General features: G+C 44.4%; 1 protein-coding gene across 1 annotated transcript in view; it reads left to right on the forward strand.

Moving 5' to 3' along the window:
- Positions 1 to 3,909: 3,909 nt before the first annotated feature.
- MAT1A (methionine adenosyltransferase 1A) overlaps positions 3,910 to 17,439 on the forward strand; it is a 14,449-nt gene continuing 919 nt past the window's right edge. Inside the window, exons 1-8 of the mRNA XM_006915473.1 lie at positions 3,910 to 4,015; positions 7,298 to 7,375; positions 8,364 to 8,486; positions 10,383 to 10,495; positions 10,941 to 11,084; positions 15,116 to 15,334; positions 16,494 to 16,676; positions 16,988 to 17,121. Coding sequence (XP_006915535.1) covers positions 3,922 to 4,015; positions 7,298 to 7,375; positions 8,364 to 8,486; positions 10,383 to 10,495; positions 10,941 to 11,084; positions 15,116 to 15,334; positions 16,494 to 16,676; positions 16,988 to 17,121 — 1,088 coding nt within the window. The 5' untranslated portion in view covers positions 3,910 to 3,921. The remainder of the gene's footprint in view (positions 4,016 to 7,297; positions 7,376 to 8,363; positions 8,487 to 10,382; positions 10,496 to 10,940; positions 11,085 to 15,115; positions 15,335 to 16,493; positions 16,677 to 16,987; positions 17,122 to 17,439) is intronic.

Below are 17,439 nucleotides of genomic sequence, written 5' to 3' on the forward strand. Positions count from 1 at the left end.
TGGGGAGCACGGCAGAGGGAATGCAGTTAGCATTAATATGATGGTTAGGTGGAGGGAGGGAGCAATTGGGGGGATCGTTTTATAAACTATATAGGTGTCTAACCAATGTACTATATACTTGAAACTAATTTAAATAAATAAATTTTTAAAAAAGTAAATCTTGAAAATATTTCATGTGGTTGTTATGCCATTTAAGTTAAGGAATCTTAACTTAAGGTCTACGGTCATGCCACCCTGAACATGCCCAATCCCATCTGACCTCAGAAGCTAAGCAGGGTTAGTACTTGGATGGGAGACCACCTAGGAAGACCAGGTGCTGTAGGCTTAAAAAAAAAAAAAAAGATTAAGGAAGCTTCTCCCTGAAGTTTAGAAATGTGTGCAGCTAAACAGCATTTAAGAGGTGGATGCATGTTCCACATCTGCATCCAGAGTTTCAGGTCATCAGAACTGCCCTTTCTTCTCCTTGTGGCATAGCCATAAGACATGGCAGTGCAGGGGCCAGTGAAGGGGACCATCCAGCCAGGTGCTTTCCACTAGTTGTGCTGCCTCATGGTGTTACCTGGGATCAGGTGCCCTCAGAGCTTCTTTATGAAATTGCTCAATGTGGTTTACATACATCGCTTGCTAAAAATCTAGTCTTCCATCTGGTATTTTACATGTAGAGCTTCATCAGGGGTGAAATTGACTGAAAGTGAGATTTTTTTCCAAAGCCAAGTTTCTTCAGAGACTTATCAGCAACAACTCAGAGTCAAGGGTTGCTGCATGGAAGTGAGATCAACTGTAGGCCTTTGACACACCAAACTGTAATCCGTGGGGCTGGGGGGTGGCATTGGGACAACTTACGCATAAGGGAGAACAGTCTGTGCATAAGGAAGGCTTTAATTTGAGTTTGTTATGGCAAATTAGGGCTATGAAGTCCTTGTGGGCTCAACTCTCTAAGTAAATACATCTTTGCTAAGATCTGCCAATTCTTTCTGAAAGGGATAGATTGAAGCTATGATTGAAGCACTTTAACTCTTGGTTGAAGTGCTATTTCTTTTACCTAACTGTTAAAACTTTGTTCCAAAGGGAAATCTTTTGGCTAGTTCAGCATTGTCAAGGCCTTGCATTTTATCTTTTTACAAAAGCATGCCAATGACTATCTTTACTGCAGCATTGTAGTGTTATTAAACAAAGAAGTTGAAAATAGCCATCAGAGAATGAGTGGTTCAACCATTTATGGTACATCCTATTGTGGGATATTGTTCAAGTGGTAAAAAATGAGATCTATCTGTACATAGAGGTATGAAAAGAAGACCATAGTATATTGTGAAAAAAAAGAGCAAGTTGCAAAATAACATATACAAACATACCTTGTTTTGTTGCATTTTGCTTTATTGTGCTTCACAGTGTGTTGTGTCTTACGAATTGAAGGCAAGACCCTCCACCAGCAAAAAGATCACAACTCACTTTATTGCGATACTTTATTGTGGTGGTCTGGAACCAAGCCCTCGGTATCTCTGAGGTATGCCTACATATGATGATCTATTTTTGTTCAGAAAAAAAAAATTATATATATGTACATAGAAGATGCTTAATAATAATAATAATAATAATAATAGGTAATATTTATTAAACTCTGTGCGCTACCACTATGCTCATTACTCACACATCTAAATGATCTCATTTAGCTTTCACAACAATGCTATGAAGTAAGTAATGGTTTAATTGATTTACAGATAAGGAAACAGCAGCCTGGAGAGATTATCAAGACTGCCTAGGATTCATAGTAGATTAGAGACAAAACTGAGACTCCAAGCTGAAGCCTGCACTCTCAACCACCATGCTTGGTGTGCTTCTTGAAGAAATATAAGGTGGCCCAGGATTCATTTAGTAGGGATATCATATGAGACTCATACATGAGATGGGTACTGAACAAGGTGACTTCTAGATCCGTCTCTCACTCTGAATTTGTGTCCAGAATGCAAAAGCCTTCTACATATGTTTCTGAAAGTGCCACCTCTTTGTACAGGACATTTTCCCACCCCACTCCACCAAGTGCCTCTCCATTCTATGATGCTCTTATTCATTTTGGAATTCAGGGAGCTGTTAGGCTGCTTTGTTTTCCGACTTCTTGCTAGCTCTTGGAACCTTGGTGAGTACTTGATAGTTAAATTTCATCTTGTTCTCAAAGCAAATTTGAAACATAGTGGCCTCGGTTCAGCTGCTAGGGTAACCTAGGTCTACAGTTCACATTAAACATTAGCTCATATTGCCTCCAGATTTGGAACCAATGTACCCAGAAGAAACATACAAAGGGACAATGATGTTGAAATATTTTAAGTGCAAATAGGATTCCTGTGTGCTGACAAAGACTAGGCTATATAGTCTAAAGTCCCTGTTTGATTTCTATCTTTTCCCGGGGTCGTTTCCTCTGAACTTCTAGCAGTCTGTGCCTGAGCATTTTTGCTTACTCATTGTTAAATGCCACTGATGAAATACGTGTACGTAAAATCTCTAGCTTTATCCCAGAAGAGGTCTCCTCAATATAGTTTTAATTGCTTGGATGGATAGTGTTGCTACTGCTGATCGATATGGCAAAACTCAAGATTTAGAGTCTCAGAAAAAATTTTTTTAAATGCTCATATTGTAAGTATAGAGGAGATTTGGTCACCAGAATTGGTAGTTGAAGCTATTACATCCTAACTTTTGCTTCCCACAGTCCAATATTTGATGCACCAGGTTTTGGATGATTACTTTTTATTGCTTTCTAGTGGGAACTAGTTTCTTCACCCATTCTCATTCTCTATGATCTCAATTCTCTATTGTTCCTTGGGCCCGAGGAAATAGCTAGATCTGAGAGTGAGAGAGAATGAAGTGAGAGATTGCTGTCATTTAGTGCGTGAATTGGTTAAAGATACAACCCTGTCTACTTTTTTTGGTCAAAGCAAAAATAATGCAGGAGTTATATGAGCAGGATGTTTATCAAGTATATGAAACTGAACATGTAGATGTTAATTTATCATCTGGAAGCTTGAAGAAATTGTCAGAACAATTTCCCTGTAATGAATCTGTCTCTCAAGAGTCCTTTTCCAAAAAACATTGTTCTCTATAATCTGTCTAGACACTTTTTTAAATATCTTGCTTCTTAACGTGACTGCCAGCATCTTAGAGAGGTTGACAGTTTAGATGATTTTTATTAGTAGAATAATATGGACTCAAAAGATTTTCCTCTAAAATGAATCTGTTGTGTAACATCTAAGCTGACTCAGAATACAGGTGCATGCTCTTTCTCTGAGAAGGTAGAATAAGGGGAAGAGCCCAATCCAGAAAAGGTAGGTGGCAGGGGGGTGCACCCAACATCAAAGGCCACCCTGTTTTGTAATCTCAGCCTAAACCACATCTCTGGAAAAGAGTTTCTTGCTGCCTGTTTGTATTCCTGAGTAACCACAGCCCCCACCCTCCAGTGTGGGATGTTAACCTTGGAGATTAGCCACAGAGCTGAAGCAGAGTCCCATGGGAGCTTCAGTTCTGCAGAATCTATACAGCCTTCTTTCCCATACATTGACCAGATGCTTAGGGCTTGGGAAATCAGAGCTAAGGACTGAAATTCCTCAAGGTAAGAAGACCCTCCCTCCCAGGAAATGGACTCCTCCAATTTTCTCACATGATTATGCAGGCGCTTTCACTTTTCCATATATAGGAGTCACTCAGGAGCAAGGTCTGACCAGTTGGAGGGAGTGACACATCCATATTCAGTCCTTCCCTTCTCACCCATCCTCACCTGACTCTTGAATGCTCACAAGCAGTTAGGCAGAAGTGATCCCTGTGATTCCACCAAAAAACAAGCCTGTTGTGTCTGAAGAAAAAAAATAATAAAACTCAGTAAAGTCAGCATTAAAATTGTCGCCTTGAAGAATCTGAGTGGAGAAGTGTGAAAAGATGAATGGATCAGTGGATGGCTTGCGTGACCATTCTCTAAGTGAAGAAGAAAATTTTATGTTCACATCAGAATCTGTAGGAGAGGGACACCCAGGTAAGTAGGTTGTCCTGGACTGTTGGTGATCTGTACTGAGGGAGTCACTTTTACTAAAGATCTTAAAAGCATTTAGTTACTATAAGGGATCTCTGGAGGAACAATATGAAGTATTTTTTAGTTTATTTGTAGTTTTGTAAAACAGCCACTCATTATATAAATGATAAGTTGTAAGTTAATGAAGCTGAGGGTCCATGCTGCTGCCACCATTGGCATCTCAGCGTGGTGGGGCTGCAACAGAAAACACACAGCTGGTTCTCTAAAGATGTCATACATATAAAAGGTATATTAGATATTAACATTATATATATATATATATATACATATATATATATAAAGCTTGAGTAAAGCTTTAATTTATTATCAATGAGCAACTTAAGTCAACGGAGAATATTCCCTCAAGACTGTGGGTCACTAAGTTTTGCATGTAAAGCTTATGTAGTTTAGAAATGAATGGCAGCACATTCTAGTAGATACTGAGATAGATCTCTAGGTCTGGAAGTTTCAGATATGTTAAGAGAAGTATACGTGGCTTCCTGAAGAGGAAAAAAATTCAAGCACTTTTATGGTCTCTGAAAGGTAGGTTGACTAATGTGGGGAAACGAGACAGGCTTCCGTGGTGACAGTGAAGGCCATGATCAGAACCTCAAGTTCTAGGACAGTGGTTCTCAGACTTTGGGGAAAAACACAATTCTGAGCCCTACCCCAAGACTTTCTGATTTAGTAAATCTTGAGTGAGGCTCAAGAATTTGCATTTTTACTAAGTTCCCAGGAAATGCTGCTGCTGCAGGTATGAACTACTGTTTGAGAACTACTGTTTTAGGAAAACTCTGGGGGGCTAGATACACTGATTTATGTACTTAAGCACTTCTTCAAAATTCATTTGAGTGTTTGAAGCTTTGGGTAACTTATCATCAACTCTATCTTTTTTTTCATCTTTCTCATCCTTGTTCTTTCAAAAAAAGATTTAACTTTCATATCTTGTAACTCAGCTTTAGCCATCTCCATGCACTACTCCTTCCATACATTTTAACCACTGGCTCTCAGCTGGGGATGATTTCCCCCAAGGACATTTTATAATGTCTGGAAACATTTTTGTTGTTACTGTTATGGCTGGGGTGGTAGGGTAATACTGGCATTTAATAGATAAAGGCCAGGCATGCTTCTAAACATCCTGAATACACAAGATCAAACCCTTGCAAAAAAATAATTTTCTAGCCCCAAATGTCAATAGTGCTGCTGTGGAGAGACCTTGGCTTAACCTGGGTTTTGTATGTGACTTAACTCAGTTCAATGTAAATAGCCTCTTTCATTGTGCATAACTTTATAAAGTTTCTAGGTTTACTGTACTCATAATCTCAGATCCTTTGCTATATCTGGCACATTCTAGACAGCTCCATGGCTTATGAATGCTATATACAGGTTAAGATTTGCTCCACCTGGAGGAAGTAGGTACTCTGGTATACAGTGGCAAGTGGTTTCATCGTACACAAAGCAAAGTGTCTAGTGGACAGGGAATAGAAATACCAGCGAACCAGTTGGTTGGTTGTCTACTTAATGGCAGACCTTCAGTTTGTCTGATTCTACTTTCACTTGCCACCATAAATGAACTATCCAAGTAAGTCAGTTTCCAATAAGGCTTGGTGGCTTTCTCCCTGTCATTCCAGTGCTGAATTCCTCTCCTCCAGAAAGATAAAATTAATACTACTTTTCCAACGTTCGAGAAAACCAACTATTGGCTATCCTAAGGCTACTAAGTGATAGCAGTAGATATTTCGAAAGCCTGAAGAAACAGTTCTTTAGATGTTACCTGAGTATGTCGAGTATCTTAATATTCTTGCTCAATTCCAGTTTTATCCCTAATATCTCTTCTCTCATTTCCCTGTGTGCATTGAGAACTTGTGACTTGCATCCTTTAAATAAGCAGAGTCATCCATGGTCAGAGTCCCGATGGCTAAGCCTAAAGTAGATATTTGAGCAGCAGCGGGCCTTCACTGTAGGGATGTGCAGAAGCTATGAATTCAGACAAACTTAGATTTATAGCCGATCTGCCACTGGCAGGAGGATATATAGAAAAACTCAAATATACGTTTTAACAGTTTCTGAAGGAAAAATTGAGGAATTCACCTTTAATGACCGATTAACATTTTTAATTACAGAACTTAATATGCACTTTTGAGAGCAGACCTGCTTGATTCTGGCTCTGGATTCTTAATTTAAAACTTTAAAAAAAATAAGAGGGAACGTTTAGAGGTGATGGGTATGTTTATTACCTTGATTGCAGTGATTGTAACACGAGTATATACATATGTCTAAACTCACCAAACTGTATACATTAATTACATGCAGATTTTTCATATACCAATAATATCTCAATAAACTGAGAAAAAAACTTTTGAATCTATTAAGAGCAGACTCTATGGGCATTTTGGACACTAAATGGGGTGTAATATGTATAAATAGATGTCACTTTTATTTCTGAATTTGTGAGCATTGACAGTTCATATAACCCAAACCAAGAGTGGATTTTTCCACAGTGCCATTTAGTGGTCCTCATGCTCAACCATGTAGAGTCTTTAAAGCAATTATAGAATAAAGTCAAAGGCTAGCTCGTGTTGAACTCTCGTCAATCCCACCTTGACCGAGGAGGTCAAACTCAGATATTAAAACATCTAGCCTTCAGGAGGCTGAATGACTGTGGAGATTATCTGAGAGCTGCTTATGGAAATGTTCTGAAAAACAGCAATGATGCATAGAGGTTCTCTCATAGAGTCCTTATGGGTGGAGTCATGGAACTGGGCGTGGTGTTTTATACACTGTGCATTGCATCTTGTGGAACCTACCACACAATGCATCTTTTTGTCCCTTCTGATTTTACATCTTGGCACCTAATCTTATGTTATTAGCTATTTTGACTTCTATATCCAGGGCTTTTCTAGATGTTAGGATTAAAGGGAATATGCTGAGGAATGAGAGACTTTTCAGATGGGAGGGGGAAAAGAGGGGGAAGGAGGGTAAAGGGAGAGAGGGAATTGCTTTATACTCTTAGAACTGGTTTTGGAATATTTCTTTTTTAGGGAACTCTATGACTTTATACGTCATTGAAAATGCGGCAGAAGTAGGAAGAAATAAACATTTCAAAATTTTTCTAATTTCTTATATTTAAAAAGGTGTCTTTGGTAGACTTGATATGTAAACTGACAACCTATCTAATTATTTTAACATTTCAGTTTGTTATACCTAATATTTCTGTGATTCTTACCTATATTCATTCTTGTCCAGACAAGATCTGCGACCAGATAAGTGACGCAGTGTTGGATGCCCATCTCAAGCAGGACCCTAATGCCAAGGTGGCCTGTGGTGAGAAATGCCTGAGCCTTTCCTGCAGGAGACCTAAGTGGGCTGAGCTTGAACCCTTTACCTGTATCGAAGCCCTCAGCACAACAGAGGGTTAGGAGGGCCCCAGAGGTGATTAGGTCTAGCCCTCTCACTTTATCAGGGGATCATGAGTACAGCTGAATCAGGGTCTTAACCAAGTCACGGAGTAGGGGTTCCCGGCATGGAGACCAGAACCTTACTCTCTTCACTGTTGGTTCCTGTCCTATCCACTGCACAGACTGATCTTTCCCTCTCTACTGTCACCCTAGCCCCTATATTGAGGAGGATGGGATCTGTGCCCTTCTAAAGGTAGACTTCACCTTGATATCTTTTTATTTAATTTTTATTTTTCAGTTGTTGATATTATTTTATATTAGTTTCAAGTGTATAGCATAGTGATTAGTGAGCATAGTGATTAGTTGTTGATATTATTTTATATTAGTTTCAAGTGTATAGCATAGTGATTAGACATTTATATAATTCATGAAGTGATCCTTCGATTAGTCTAGTCACCCCGATATCTTTGAAAATAACTGGAGGGGAAGTTGGCCTGCCTTGATTCTTTGTTCAGTGGAGTTTTAGCAATAAGAGGGCTGGAGAGCCTCTCATATGTTGACTGCATTCTTTATGATAACTACATACAACCATTGTCTCATTTTAACCCACACAGCAGTCTTATTATTATCTTTATCTAACAGTTGAGGAAATAGACATAGAGAGGCTAAATAAGTTGTTCAAGAGCACACGAGTAGTAAGTGCTTGTTATGAAAACTCAGGTGTGACCAGTTCTTTCCAAAGCGTAGTTCTTCAGGCAGCATTTGAAGATGGTCAGCAACTATGCTGAAATTTACTCTTTTTATTAGCATTTTAATTTTCTGTCTGGAATCCATTTATTAGCAGTGAGAGAGATCTAGCCATAGAGCTTTCCTGTGCTGGCACATGGCCACTACCTTTTTTCCTTCTCTTCTAGAGACAGTGTGTAAGACAGGCATGGTGCTGCTGTGCGGGGAGATCACCTCCATGGCCATGGTGGACTACCAGCGGGTGGTGAGAGACACCATCAAGAACATTGGCTATGATGACTCTGCCAAGGGTGAGAGCAGCGCCCCAGTCTGAAATGCATGTTGGTCTCTGTTGGATGCTGAATCACATCTGAAGTTCTTGGTCTTCTGGAAGTATAAGTAGCATGAGAGGGGAAAACAGAGACCGGGAGTCAAAGTCTCTGGTAACATGGTTACGGTGCCCCATTAAACCAGCCATGTTTATCTGTGTTGACTCTGGTCTTAAGGTCCTGCCTTCTTGGAGCTTTGGAAGAGAAAAAAAGTTCCAAGTAAAAGGAGCTGCCCTCTGTTAGGGACATGTCCTCTGCTGGGCACTGGTGCTGGTCTCTTTGCATATGTCATTTTTCTTGATTGTTTGAGGAGCTCTGCTGTACTTCCTATGCAGATGAGAAAAATTGAGGCTTAGAGATGTAAATAATTCATATAAGATGACACAGTCAGTAAGTAGCTGCTCCATTTGGGACTCTTGTGCTTTCTGCTAAACTGTGCTGCTTCCCACTGTAAATAAAAAGATGACTCAATCCAGAACTGGAACTAATGGTCGGTGAAGGAGGCAGGCTGGCCCAGGTTGACTGCCCTGGCAGGCAGCATGGGAGCCTAAAACCCAGAGAAGGGGCACAGGCCCTGGCAAAAGCTGAAAAAGAGCATTGTGATCAGGTAGGGGTGAGAGCTGAACAGAACTAAATGGCCCTGTAAGAGTGTGCAGGCTAGGAAGGGGCCCTGCCTGGAGGGGCATCAGAGAACGGGGTGAGGGCCAGGTGCTGAGGGTTGGTGCACACTGACGTTTCAATCACTGGTTGTTCAGGGTGACTAGTGGCATCTTTGTGGGTCAGGACAGGCTGGAATGATGCATCAAAATTTTATAAGTGGGAGAGCCACTCACTACGTGAGGCACAGACATACACTCGGTGCAGCCACCTTCTGACCCACTTTAGGTACTCACTCGAACACATGAATGTGTTGGGGAGTATATCAAGAATCACTGGGAAGAGAGCCAGTAAGTACAGGCCAATTCTCACATGGGGGCATTCATAGAGGAAATACGTTTTCCCAGAGCAGCAGTGTATTAGTTCAGTACATTTAATGCACATGCTCCTTGACTTAATGATGGAGTTACATGCCAATAACCCATCAAAAGTTGAAAGTATCATAAGTTAAAAATGTTTTTAATACATCTAAACTACGAACATCATAGCTTAGCCTAGCTACCTTAAATGTGCTTGGAACACTTACATTAGCCTGCAGTTGGACAAAATCATCCAATGCAGTGACACACTGTATAGGGTGTTGGTTGTTTGCCCTCGTGAGGGCATAGCTGACTGGGAGCTGAGGCTCACTGCTGCAGCCCAGTAACACAAGAGAATATTATACTGAATATCGATAGCCTAGGAAAAAATCAAAATTCAAAATTCGAAGTATGGTTTCTACTGAATGAGTATCACTTGGCCCATTGTAAAGTCGAACCATCCTAAGTCAGGGATCATCTATAGTTGGATTAGGCCTGCACCTAGGCTTCTGAAAGGCAGTGTTGGAAGGGCCCTGGGTTTTCAACCTGGATCCTTGGAGGTACCTCTTGGAGAGGCCATGAGTCACCTGCCTGCTCTTCAGCCAGAACAGCTGTAGATACTATCTGAATTTTATACTGCAATTCTGTGTATGATATATATTTCTAATCAAGGTATAATTTAATATAGTAAAATGCACAGCAGAAAATTTTCTTTGACTAAGGAGTTCCACATCATGGTAAGGATTCATGGACTTCCCCATCCTGGGCCTCAGCTGTGGGCCCACACAGATCCAAGCTAGTTAGAGACCACCCACCCCAACACAAAATGCCATGTCAGGAATGGAACAATCCAATGGGAAGCTCGAAGCCACCCTCTGCCTGATGTGTGTCCCCACTTAGCCTTGCTTTCCCTTCTGCCTAGGTTTTGACTTTAAGACCTGCAATGTGCTGGTGGCTTTGGAGCAGCAGTCCCCAGATATTGCCCAGTGTATCCATCTAGACAAAAACGAAAGGGATATCTGTGCTGGAGATCAGGTAACTAAACACCGAGCATGGGTACTGGGTCAGGACGTCAATGTAGCACAGCTTTTCTCAGCCCCTGCTCTGACATGTGTTGAAGAGCTAGCTGGGAATGTTCCTGAATAATGGATTAATCACGCTGTGGGGTGACCCCTCATCCTAGAGAAGTGCCAGGAGGTACATGCTTAGAGGGAGCTGCACGCCCCTGCTTCAGAACAGCAATTTGAGGGCATGGCCAGCTGTGCAAGGCTATGGTCACTGACACCAATTTGAGCTCATCTCTCCCTCCTAGAACTCTGAGCATCAGGTACCATGCCTTTCCCCCCACAAGTGCCCAGTACAAATGTTGCATGCATGAGACACCCAGTACAGGTTGGGGAACAGCAAAGACTTAGATTTGAAGAAAGTCATCCTGTGTCTAAAGCGAGTGTTGCTCACTTGACTCTCTGCCCTGCTGCAGGGTTTGATGTTTGGCTATGCTACGGATGAGACAGAAGAGTGCATGCCCCTCACCATCATTCTCGCTCACAAACTCAATGCCCGGATGGCGGAACTGAGACGCTCCGGTGTCCTCCCCTGGCTGAGGCCCGACTCAAAGACTCAGGTGAGCATCTTCCTTTGCCTTCTTTTGTCTGGGAGCTCTCCCAAATCCTCTTGATTCTTATTACTATTAAAATCAAAATGTTCAGTCTGGGCACTCACAGAATTGTTGATTACGATTAGAACTATTTATTTGAAAAATCTTTCTCTCCATTTTATTATGAAAAAAATTCAAAAATACCAAAAATTGAAAAGAACAGTTCTAAATATTTTTTGCCATCCGATCCTATGTTGACTCTGGTAATGTGATTCCCCAGTTCCTGCCACAGACTTACTTCTTAACTGGTTTCAGACTGTTGGTCACTGCCTTGCCACATTGCAGGTCTCTATGTCTTGAGCAAGGCCGGAACACCACGTAAACAAGGACCATCTGCATCTCACTACGGCCCTTTTTCATTGTTTCTCATAAAAACACTTTATCTTTGCTGTTTCTGACTCTCTGTCCCCTTGGGCCCTGACCACTACTGCAGTGTTGAAATTCCCAATGAAGTCTATATTTGAAGGCCCTGCAGTGATGCAAATGTCGGCACTCCTGGAGGCCTCCTGTCCATCTTCACTGTCCATGTCTCACCCTATTTAACCACCCCCCATGACCCCATGGCCCCTTTCCTCGAGCCTTCCATCCCTGGCTCCTCTTCCACATTCCAGAAGGTTCTTGGCACTTCTTCCATACTCCTTCCCCTTCTACCCACACCTGTGGATCCAATTTTCACCTCCACTCACTCAGTTCCCAAATCTTTCACCTGCAGGTCTCTCCGAATCACCAGCCCCATTCCTCATTCGCCCTATAAACAAATGTGCCCACGAGCCCATGGTGTGCTACCTCACTGTCATGTCCTACTCAGAGGAAAGGAATGTGATGGAGTGCCACCTTTCCCCCAGTCCTGCTCAGCGCCCTCTGTCTCCACTTTGCCTATGCTCCACCTTTCCGCATAAAGATCAGTGCCAGTCCCAGCCAGGGATTTTCCCAGCCAAGAAACTCCAGTTAATTTTCTTTGGGCTTCACTTCCAATTTCCTAATATCTGCTCAGAATCTTCTACAACTTTCTGCTTCCTACGGGGAAGGAGGAAACCTTACTTGTTCTTCCGGTATTCAGAGCCTTTTATGGTCTTCCAATGTCACCTTTCTCTTTCTACCCGCCTGCAATCTTTGTTTAATCTGTGTTATTTCACTCATGTTCCCCATATTTCTTAGTGCTTTGCGCCTGTGCACCCACCCTGAACCTTACTTTGGCCCTTTCTTTGGTTCCTGCCTGTTCATCAGAGGTCAGCGAAGTCCCCACCTTCTCATGGTTTCCCGGGGCACCACCAGATAGGGTCTTCTCTTGCCTCTGTACTTGGAATTTGGCTCATGTGAGTTTATAGCTCATCATGATACATGATGTGACTTGTCCACTACTCCAGCTGCACAGACATGCACCCTCCTCACCCCAAGTGTAAGGCCACACAGAGCAAAGGGTGCATATTGGCTGTTTCTGGGGCAAGGAAGCACATTTTTGGCCTTCCCACCATAGGGGCACACATATCACAGCAGTGGGGCAGAATCAGCAGCATTCCTCAGCTGTTCTTCAAGGTCGTGGGGCATGAGAGTCAAATGCGAAGATCATGATGGTCCCAGAAGAAGAGGGTGAGCAGATGTTGGCATGCCCTGCCCATCCTGTACCCGAGGCTGTGCTGTGGAGTAGAGGATTACAGAAAAGGAAATCCGAGAACAAGGATGGAAGGAAGTGATGGCATGGCTGAGCTTTCCTTTTCCTTCTGTGAGATGAGGACAGGAGCCTCCACCTGCCAGCCCAACTGAACTAGGAAAGGCTTCCTTTTTGCTTAGTAATAGAAGCTTTTCCAATCAAGAAGGCAGCAAAGGTGGGGGAAGGAAGGTGGAGATGTGGTGGGGTGAGGCTGGGAGGGGGTCATTCAGAGTTTCCTTTTCTGCAAGGATACACTGAATTCTCTTTAAAATGCTGCTCTGAATACCAGAGCTGGCCTTGCTCCCCTCCCATGGGTGGTCCTGAGCCAGCCGGCAGTGGAAAGGGTGACATGATGAGGTAAGAGTGATGCTTGGAGCCCTTTGCTCTGCCACAGTTCTGTGGTTCTGCAGGGACGCTGCTTGGGGCTTGGGGCAGAACAGAAGATCAGAGAACAGCAGGGCAGTGGATACGGGCCTGAGCAGCATCTCAGAACGCACAAGGCTTCTCCTGAGACCTGATGTGTCAAATTTGGTCCAGAGGCAGTCACAGGGCTTCCCTTCCTGGGAGACCCCCAACTCCAGCTCCCTCTTACAGGGCCCTGGGTATACACAGCCCAGCAGTTAAGGGTTGTTCTCAGTCCACAGATGTTGATATGTATCTGCCCATCTCACTAGGATCAGGCATCATGTGGGCAGGGCTCTCTCTCTTCCTCCTGACCCATCCTATTACTTTTTGGACAAGGCAGGACACAGAGTAAAAGTCTGATATAAGTCCAGTGTTTGATGGATATCTAGGGGCCTTGGGCAGGCAGAGATCTTGCTGTAGACACAGCTAGAGGAAGGCACTATTTGCTGCCCTGCGGTCCTATTGAGGCCCTGGGGCCATGTGGTGCTATGCCCACCAGCCCTACCAGGGCCCTCTGGCATAGCTGCACCTCTGCAGGCCCCAGCACCCCTCACCCCTCCAGGCACTGCTCTTGTGGGTCCATACTACCTTGGGTAGCAGTGAGGCCCGAGGGTCTTGAGTGAAAGCCTTCTGCTAGGCAGAGCCCCAGCTAGCTACCAGTCCATGTAGCTCCAGATCAGAGCAGAATTTTACTGGCTGTGTGATCTTGACCAAAGTACTTATGTTCTGGAACCTCAGCTTTCTCGTCTTTAAAGTGAGACTAGTAGCAGCTCTTCATAGCTTTTGGCATGGTTTCTAGCATACAGTGCATGCTCAGTCAATGCTAGTTTCTTTTCTCAGCCTCATCTGCCATCCTCACCATCTCCTTCCCTCTCACAGTGTAAGCCCAGGGTGTCCAGGCTGCTCTCCTTGTCACAGTCAGAGCAGGCTGTGTCATGGGACTCTTACACTTACTGAAGGGTCAGTTAAGGACAGGGGGAAGAAGCATTTTGTCTGTGCTCCTATGGGAATGACACAAGCTCATGCAGTAAGCAGAGCACGGTCTAGCTCTTTTGTTTTTCACTGACCGACTTGTGTCTTCAGACAAGTTGTTTCACTTCTCATAGCCTTGTTTTTCTTATTTGCAAAGTAGAGATAATAATGCCTATCTTGCTGGGATGATTTAAATATTAATTGATAACGCATAGAATGGGCACAGAACTGACCCATGCTGGTGGAATTGATTTTAGATCTGTCCCTGTAGCCTGTTCTGCAAGGGCACAGTGGGCAGGTTTCATCCCTCAAGGTGCTCTCTGCTTTTCATTAACCAAAATCCCCAGAGCTGGCAGGTCCCTCTATCTCAGCCATTCTGGCCTGTGTCCCTCTCACCCTGTCTCTATAGCCACGAAGTCTGCTCGTATTATATGCTTCCAGAGCTCCTCCACTGAAGGGCTGACACAGATAGCATGTGTCTGGTAGACTCCTAGGTCCTTGGCAGGAGCCAGAATAGCCTGACCCTGGGCCATAGAGGGTCAAGAGAGGGCTTTAGCCAGGGGACATTTGTTGGCACCCAGAAAATTCTGAGATAGAAGGAGAGGAGTCTAGTGAGTCACAGAGAGGAAACTCTATAAAACCCCAAGTGTCCAAGTGGCACTAACCATGGGTCTGATCTCTTTGTGAGGATAGTCATGATGTCCCCCTGCCTCCCCTTCAGTCCAGGCTGATGTTAATTTAGTGGAATAACCACTATAAGGAATAGCTTAAGCATCATGCGCAGTCATCTTATACCATTGGGCAACTATTCAAATACTAGAATGTGTCAAGTTAACTTTCCTGAAGGCCCTTTGTGGACAGGAGGCTCCCTGGCTCCCCTTGCCTACCTCCTGGGTATCTGCAACTGCAGCGATGTGTCCTCAGTCAGGGCAAGGCCTTATGATGTCTCTTCCTGCCCTCTGATCAACAGGTGACGGTTCAGTACATGCAGGACAATGGTGCAGTCATCCCTGTACGCATCCACACTATTGTCATTTCTGTGCAACACGATGAAGACATAACTCTGGGGGATATGCGCAAGGCCCTGAAGGAGCAGGTGATCAAGGCCGTGGTTCCGGCCAAGTACCTGGATGAAAACACCATTTACCACCTGCAGCCCAGTGGGCGCTTTGTCATTGGCGGTCCCCAGGTGCGCCCTGGTCTCTGACTGAGGCCCTGATGTGTGTGTTATTGGGGTTGCTCACCTCCCTGAGCACAAAGACTATACAAAGTGGCTTCGTGTGACTCAGCCAGGTCTGGCCCTGGGCAAAATGTGAAGTCATCTCACTCTCTGTGGGGCCTGTTGTGTCTCCATCAGTACCTGAGGAATTGGGGACATGTCCCCAGTATTCTTCCACAGGTGCTGCCTGGCCCTCCTACTTCAGACATCTCATAATTGATGTCATACTTGCCCATGTGGCTGCCTCTTCACCATTGCAAATGACTGATCTTTACCAGGTAGCACTTACCAGGTCTTTACCACAAGTTACCTTCAACTCCCATGGGCGCTACAGTGGGGCAGTTTGTTAGATGTGGACACGTGCTGCCACCTTTCTCCTTTACCTCAGAAGTGAGGAAGTGGAGATTGACATAGCCCCTCTGAGACACTGCTGACCACTGCCAAGGGACCTCAGCTATGGATGTGTTGCCACAAAGTGGCGTCCCCATAACAGGTCCTATGCCCAAATGTCATGCAGAAACACAGGATTAAATGAAGGAAAGGTCAAGCTTATTGTATTTTTTTGCATGACCTCTCAAAGGCTAGACATATGAGTGTGAACTGTGGTTCTCTAAGCAGGAGTATATAGTATGTACTTTCCTCAAATCATTTAACATAGAGCTCCTACCCCTTTTAAAACTCCCTTATTGACTGGTATTGCACAGAGTAGACACTTGAAGAAATGGGCAACATGGCATTTACTGGATGGCACCAGCGAGGGCCACAGCTCAGGGTGTATTGATTACAGCACAGTTTCTTCCTGCAGTTGGATGTCTCCACTGTGACTGACTCATAAAAACAAAGGCATTAGGAGCCGGCTGTGACTCCAGCTGGTCCATCATCTGCACTTGCTGATGCTCTGACAGGCTATCTGACTGCAGTAACTGGTCAGCGACTGAACTGGGATTAGAACCAGTTTCTGGCAGACTCCTAGCCAAGGAGCCTTTGAAACATGCCCCCAGGCAGCTTCAGGGTACCCTTTTCAAGCTGTAGTCAAGCAGCCATCACAGTGCTTCAACTGTCCTCTCCTCTCAGCCATTTGGGGTCTCTGGTTCTCATCTCCCTCTGTGTTCTTCCTTTCCCTTTGCAGGGGGATGCGGGCGTCACTGGTCGTAAGATAATCGTGGACACCTATGGCGGCTGGGGGGCACATGGTGGAGGAGCCTTCTCTGGGAAGGACTACACCAAGGTGGACCGCTCTGCAGCTTATGCTGCCCGCTGGGTGGCCAAATCCCTGGTGAAAGCAGGGCTCTGCCGGAGAGTGCTTGTACAGGTGGGTCAGACCCCACCAACTCCAGTGGGAAGGCCAGACACTTTGCCAAAGGATATGATTCTGTGTGTGTTGTGTTGGGCACTGTGGCCAGTACCCTGAAAACCTGGGAGAGGGAATACAAAACTTCAGGGCAAGCAGCATGCCCAGAATCTGCCCATCATGAAAATGGCAAGGATTTCTAGGCAGATGGGGGAGCTCATTGGGCAAGAGATGTGTGGTTCCAGTTGCCCTTCCTGAGAATTTCAAGGTTTCTGTGAGGGGTGGACCACTGCACAGAGGCTTTGGTCCCTGACCCTGGTCTCTTCTGAAAGGTTTCCTATTCCATTGGTGTGGCTGAGCCACTGTCCATTTCAATCTTCACCTATGGAACCTCTCAGAAGACAGAGCGAGAGCTGCTAAATGTGGTGAATAAGAACTTCGACCTTCGGCCTGGCATCATTGTCAGGTAAAAGTGCCACCCCACCACTGTTAGGCAGGCCCTTTCTTCTCCTACATGCAGATCTTCAGCTCAACTGAAAGGGAAACAAGAAAGATTTTTCAGCCTCCCAGAAGCAGGAGGGTCTTCAAGCTCCTGGCCCAGCACAGTGCCCACCTAGCCTGGTTTCCAGGCTGAAGGGGCTGCGTGAGATCCTTGCTGGCCCAGCAGTTGCTAAGTCCAGGTGGGGCTGGGGGTGGGGATCTTTGGACAATAATTATAAGGCCAAGTGGCTGAGAATTGATTCTGCAAGTCTAGTTCCATCTCTTCCCCTTTCTAACGCCATTC

The sequence above is a fragment of the Pteropus alecto genome, unplaced genomic scaffold, assembly GCF_000325575.1.
Source record: "Pteropus alecto unplaced genomic scaffold, ASM32557v1 scaffold155, whole genome shotgun sequence".
In the NCBI taxonomy this organism is placed as follows: Eukaryota; Metazoa; Chordata; class Mammalia; order Chiroptera; family Pteropodidae; genus Pteropus; species Pteropus alecto.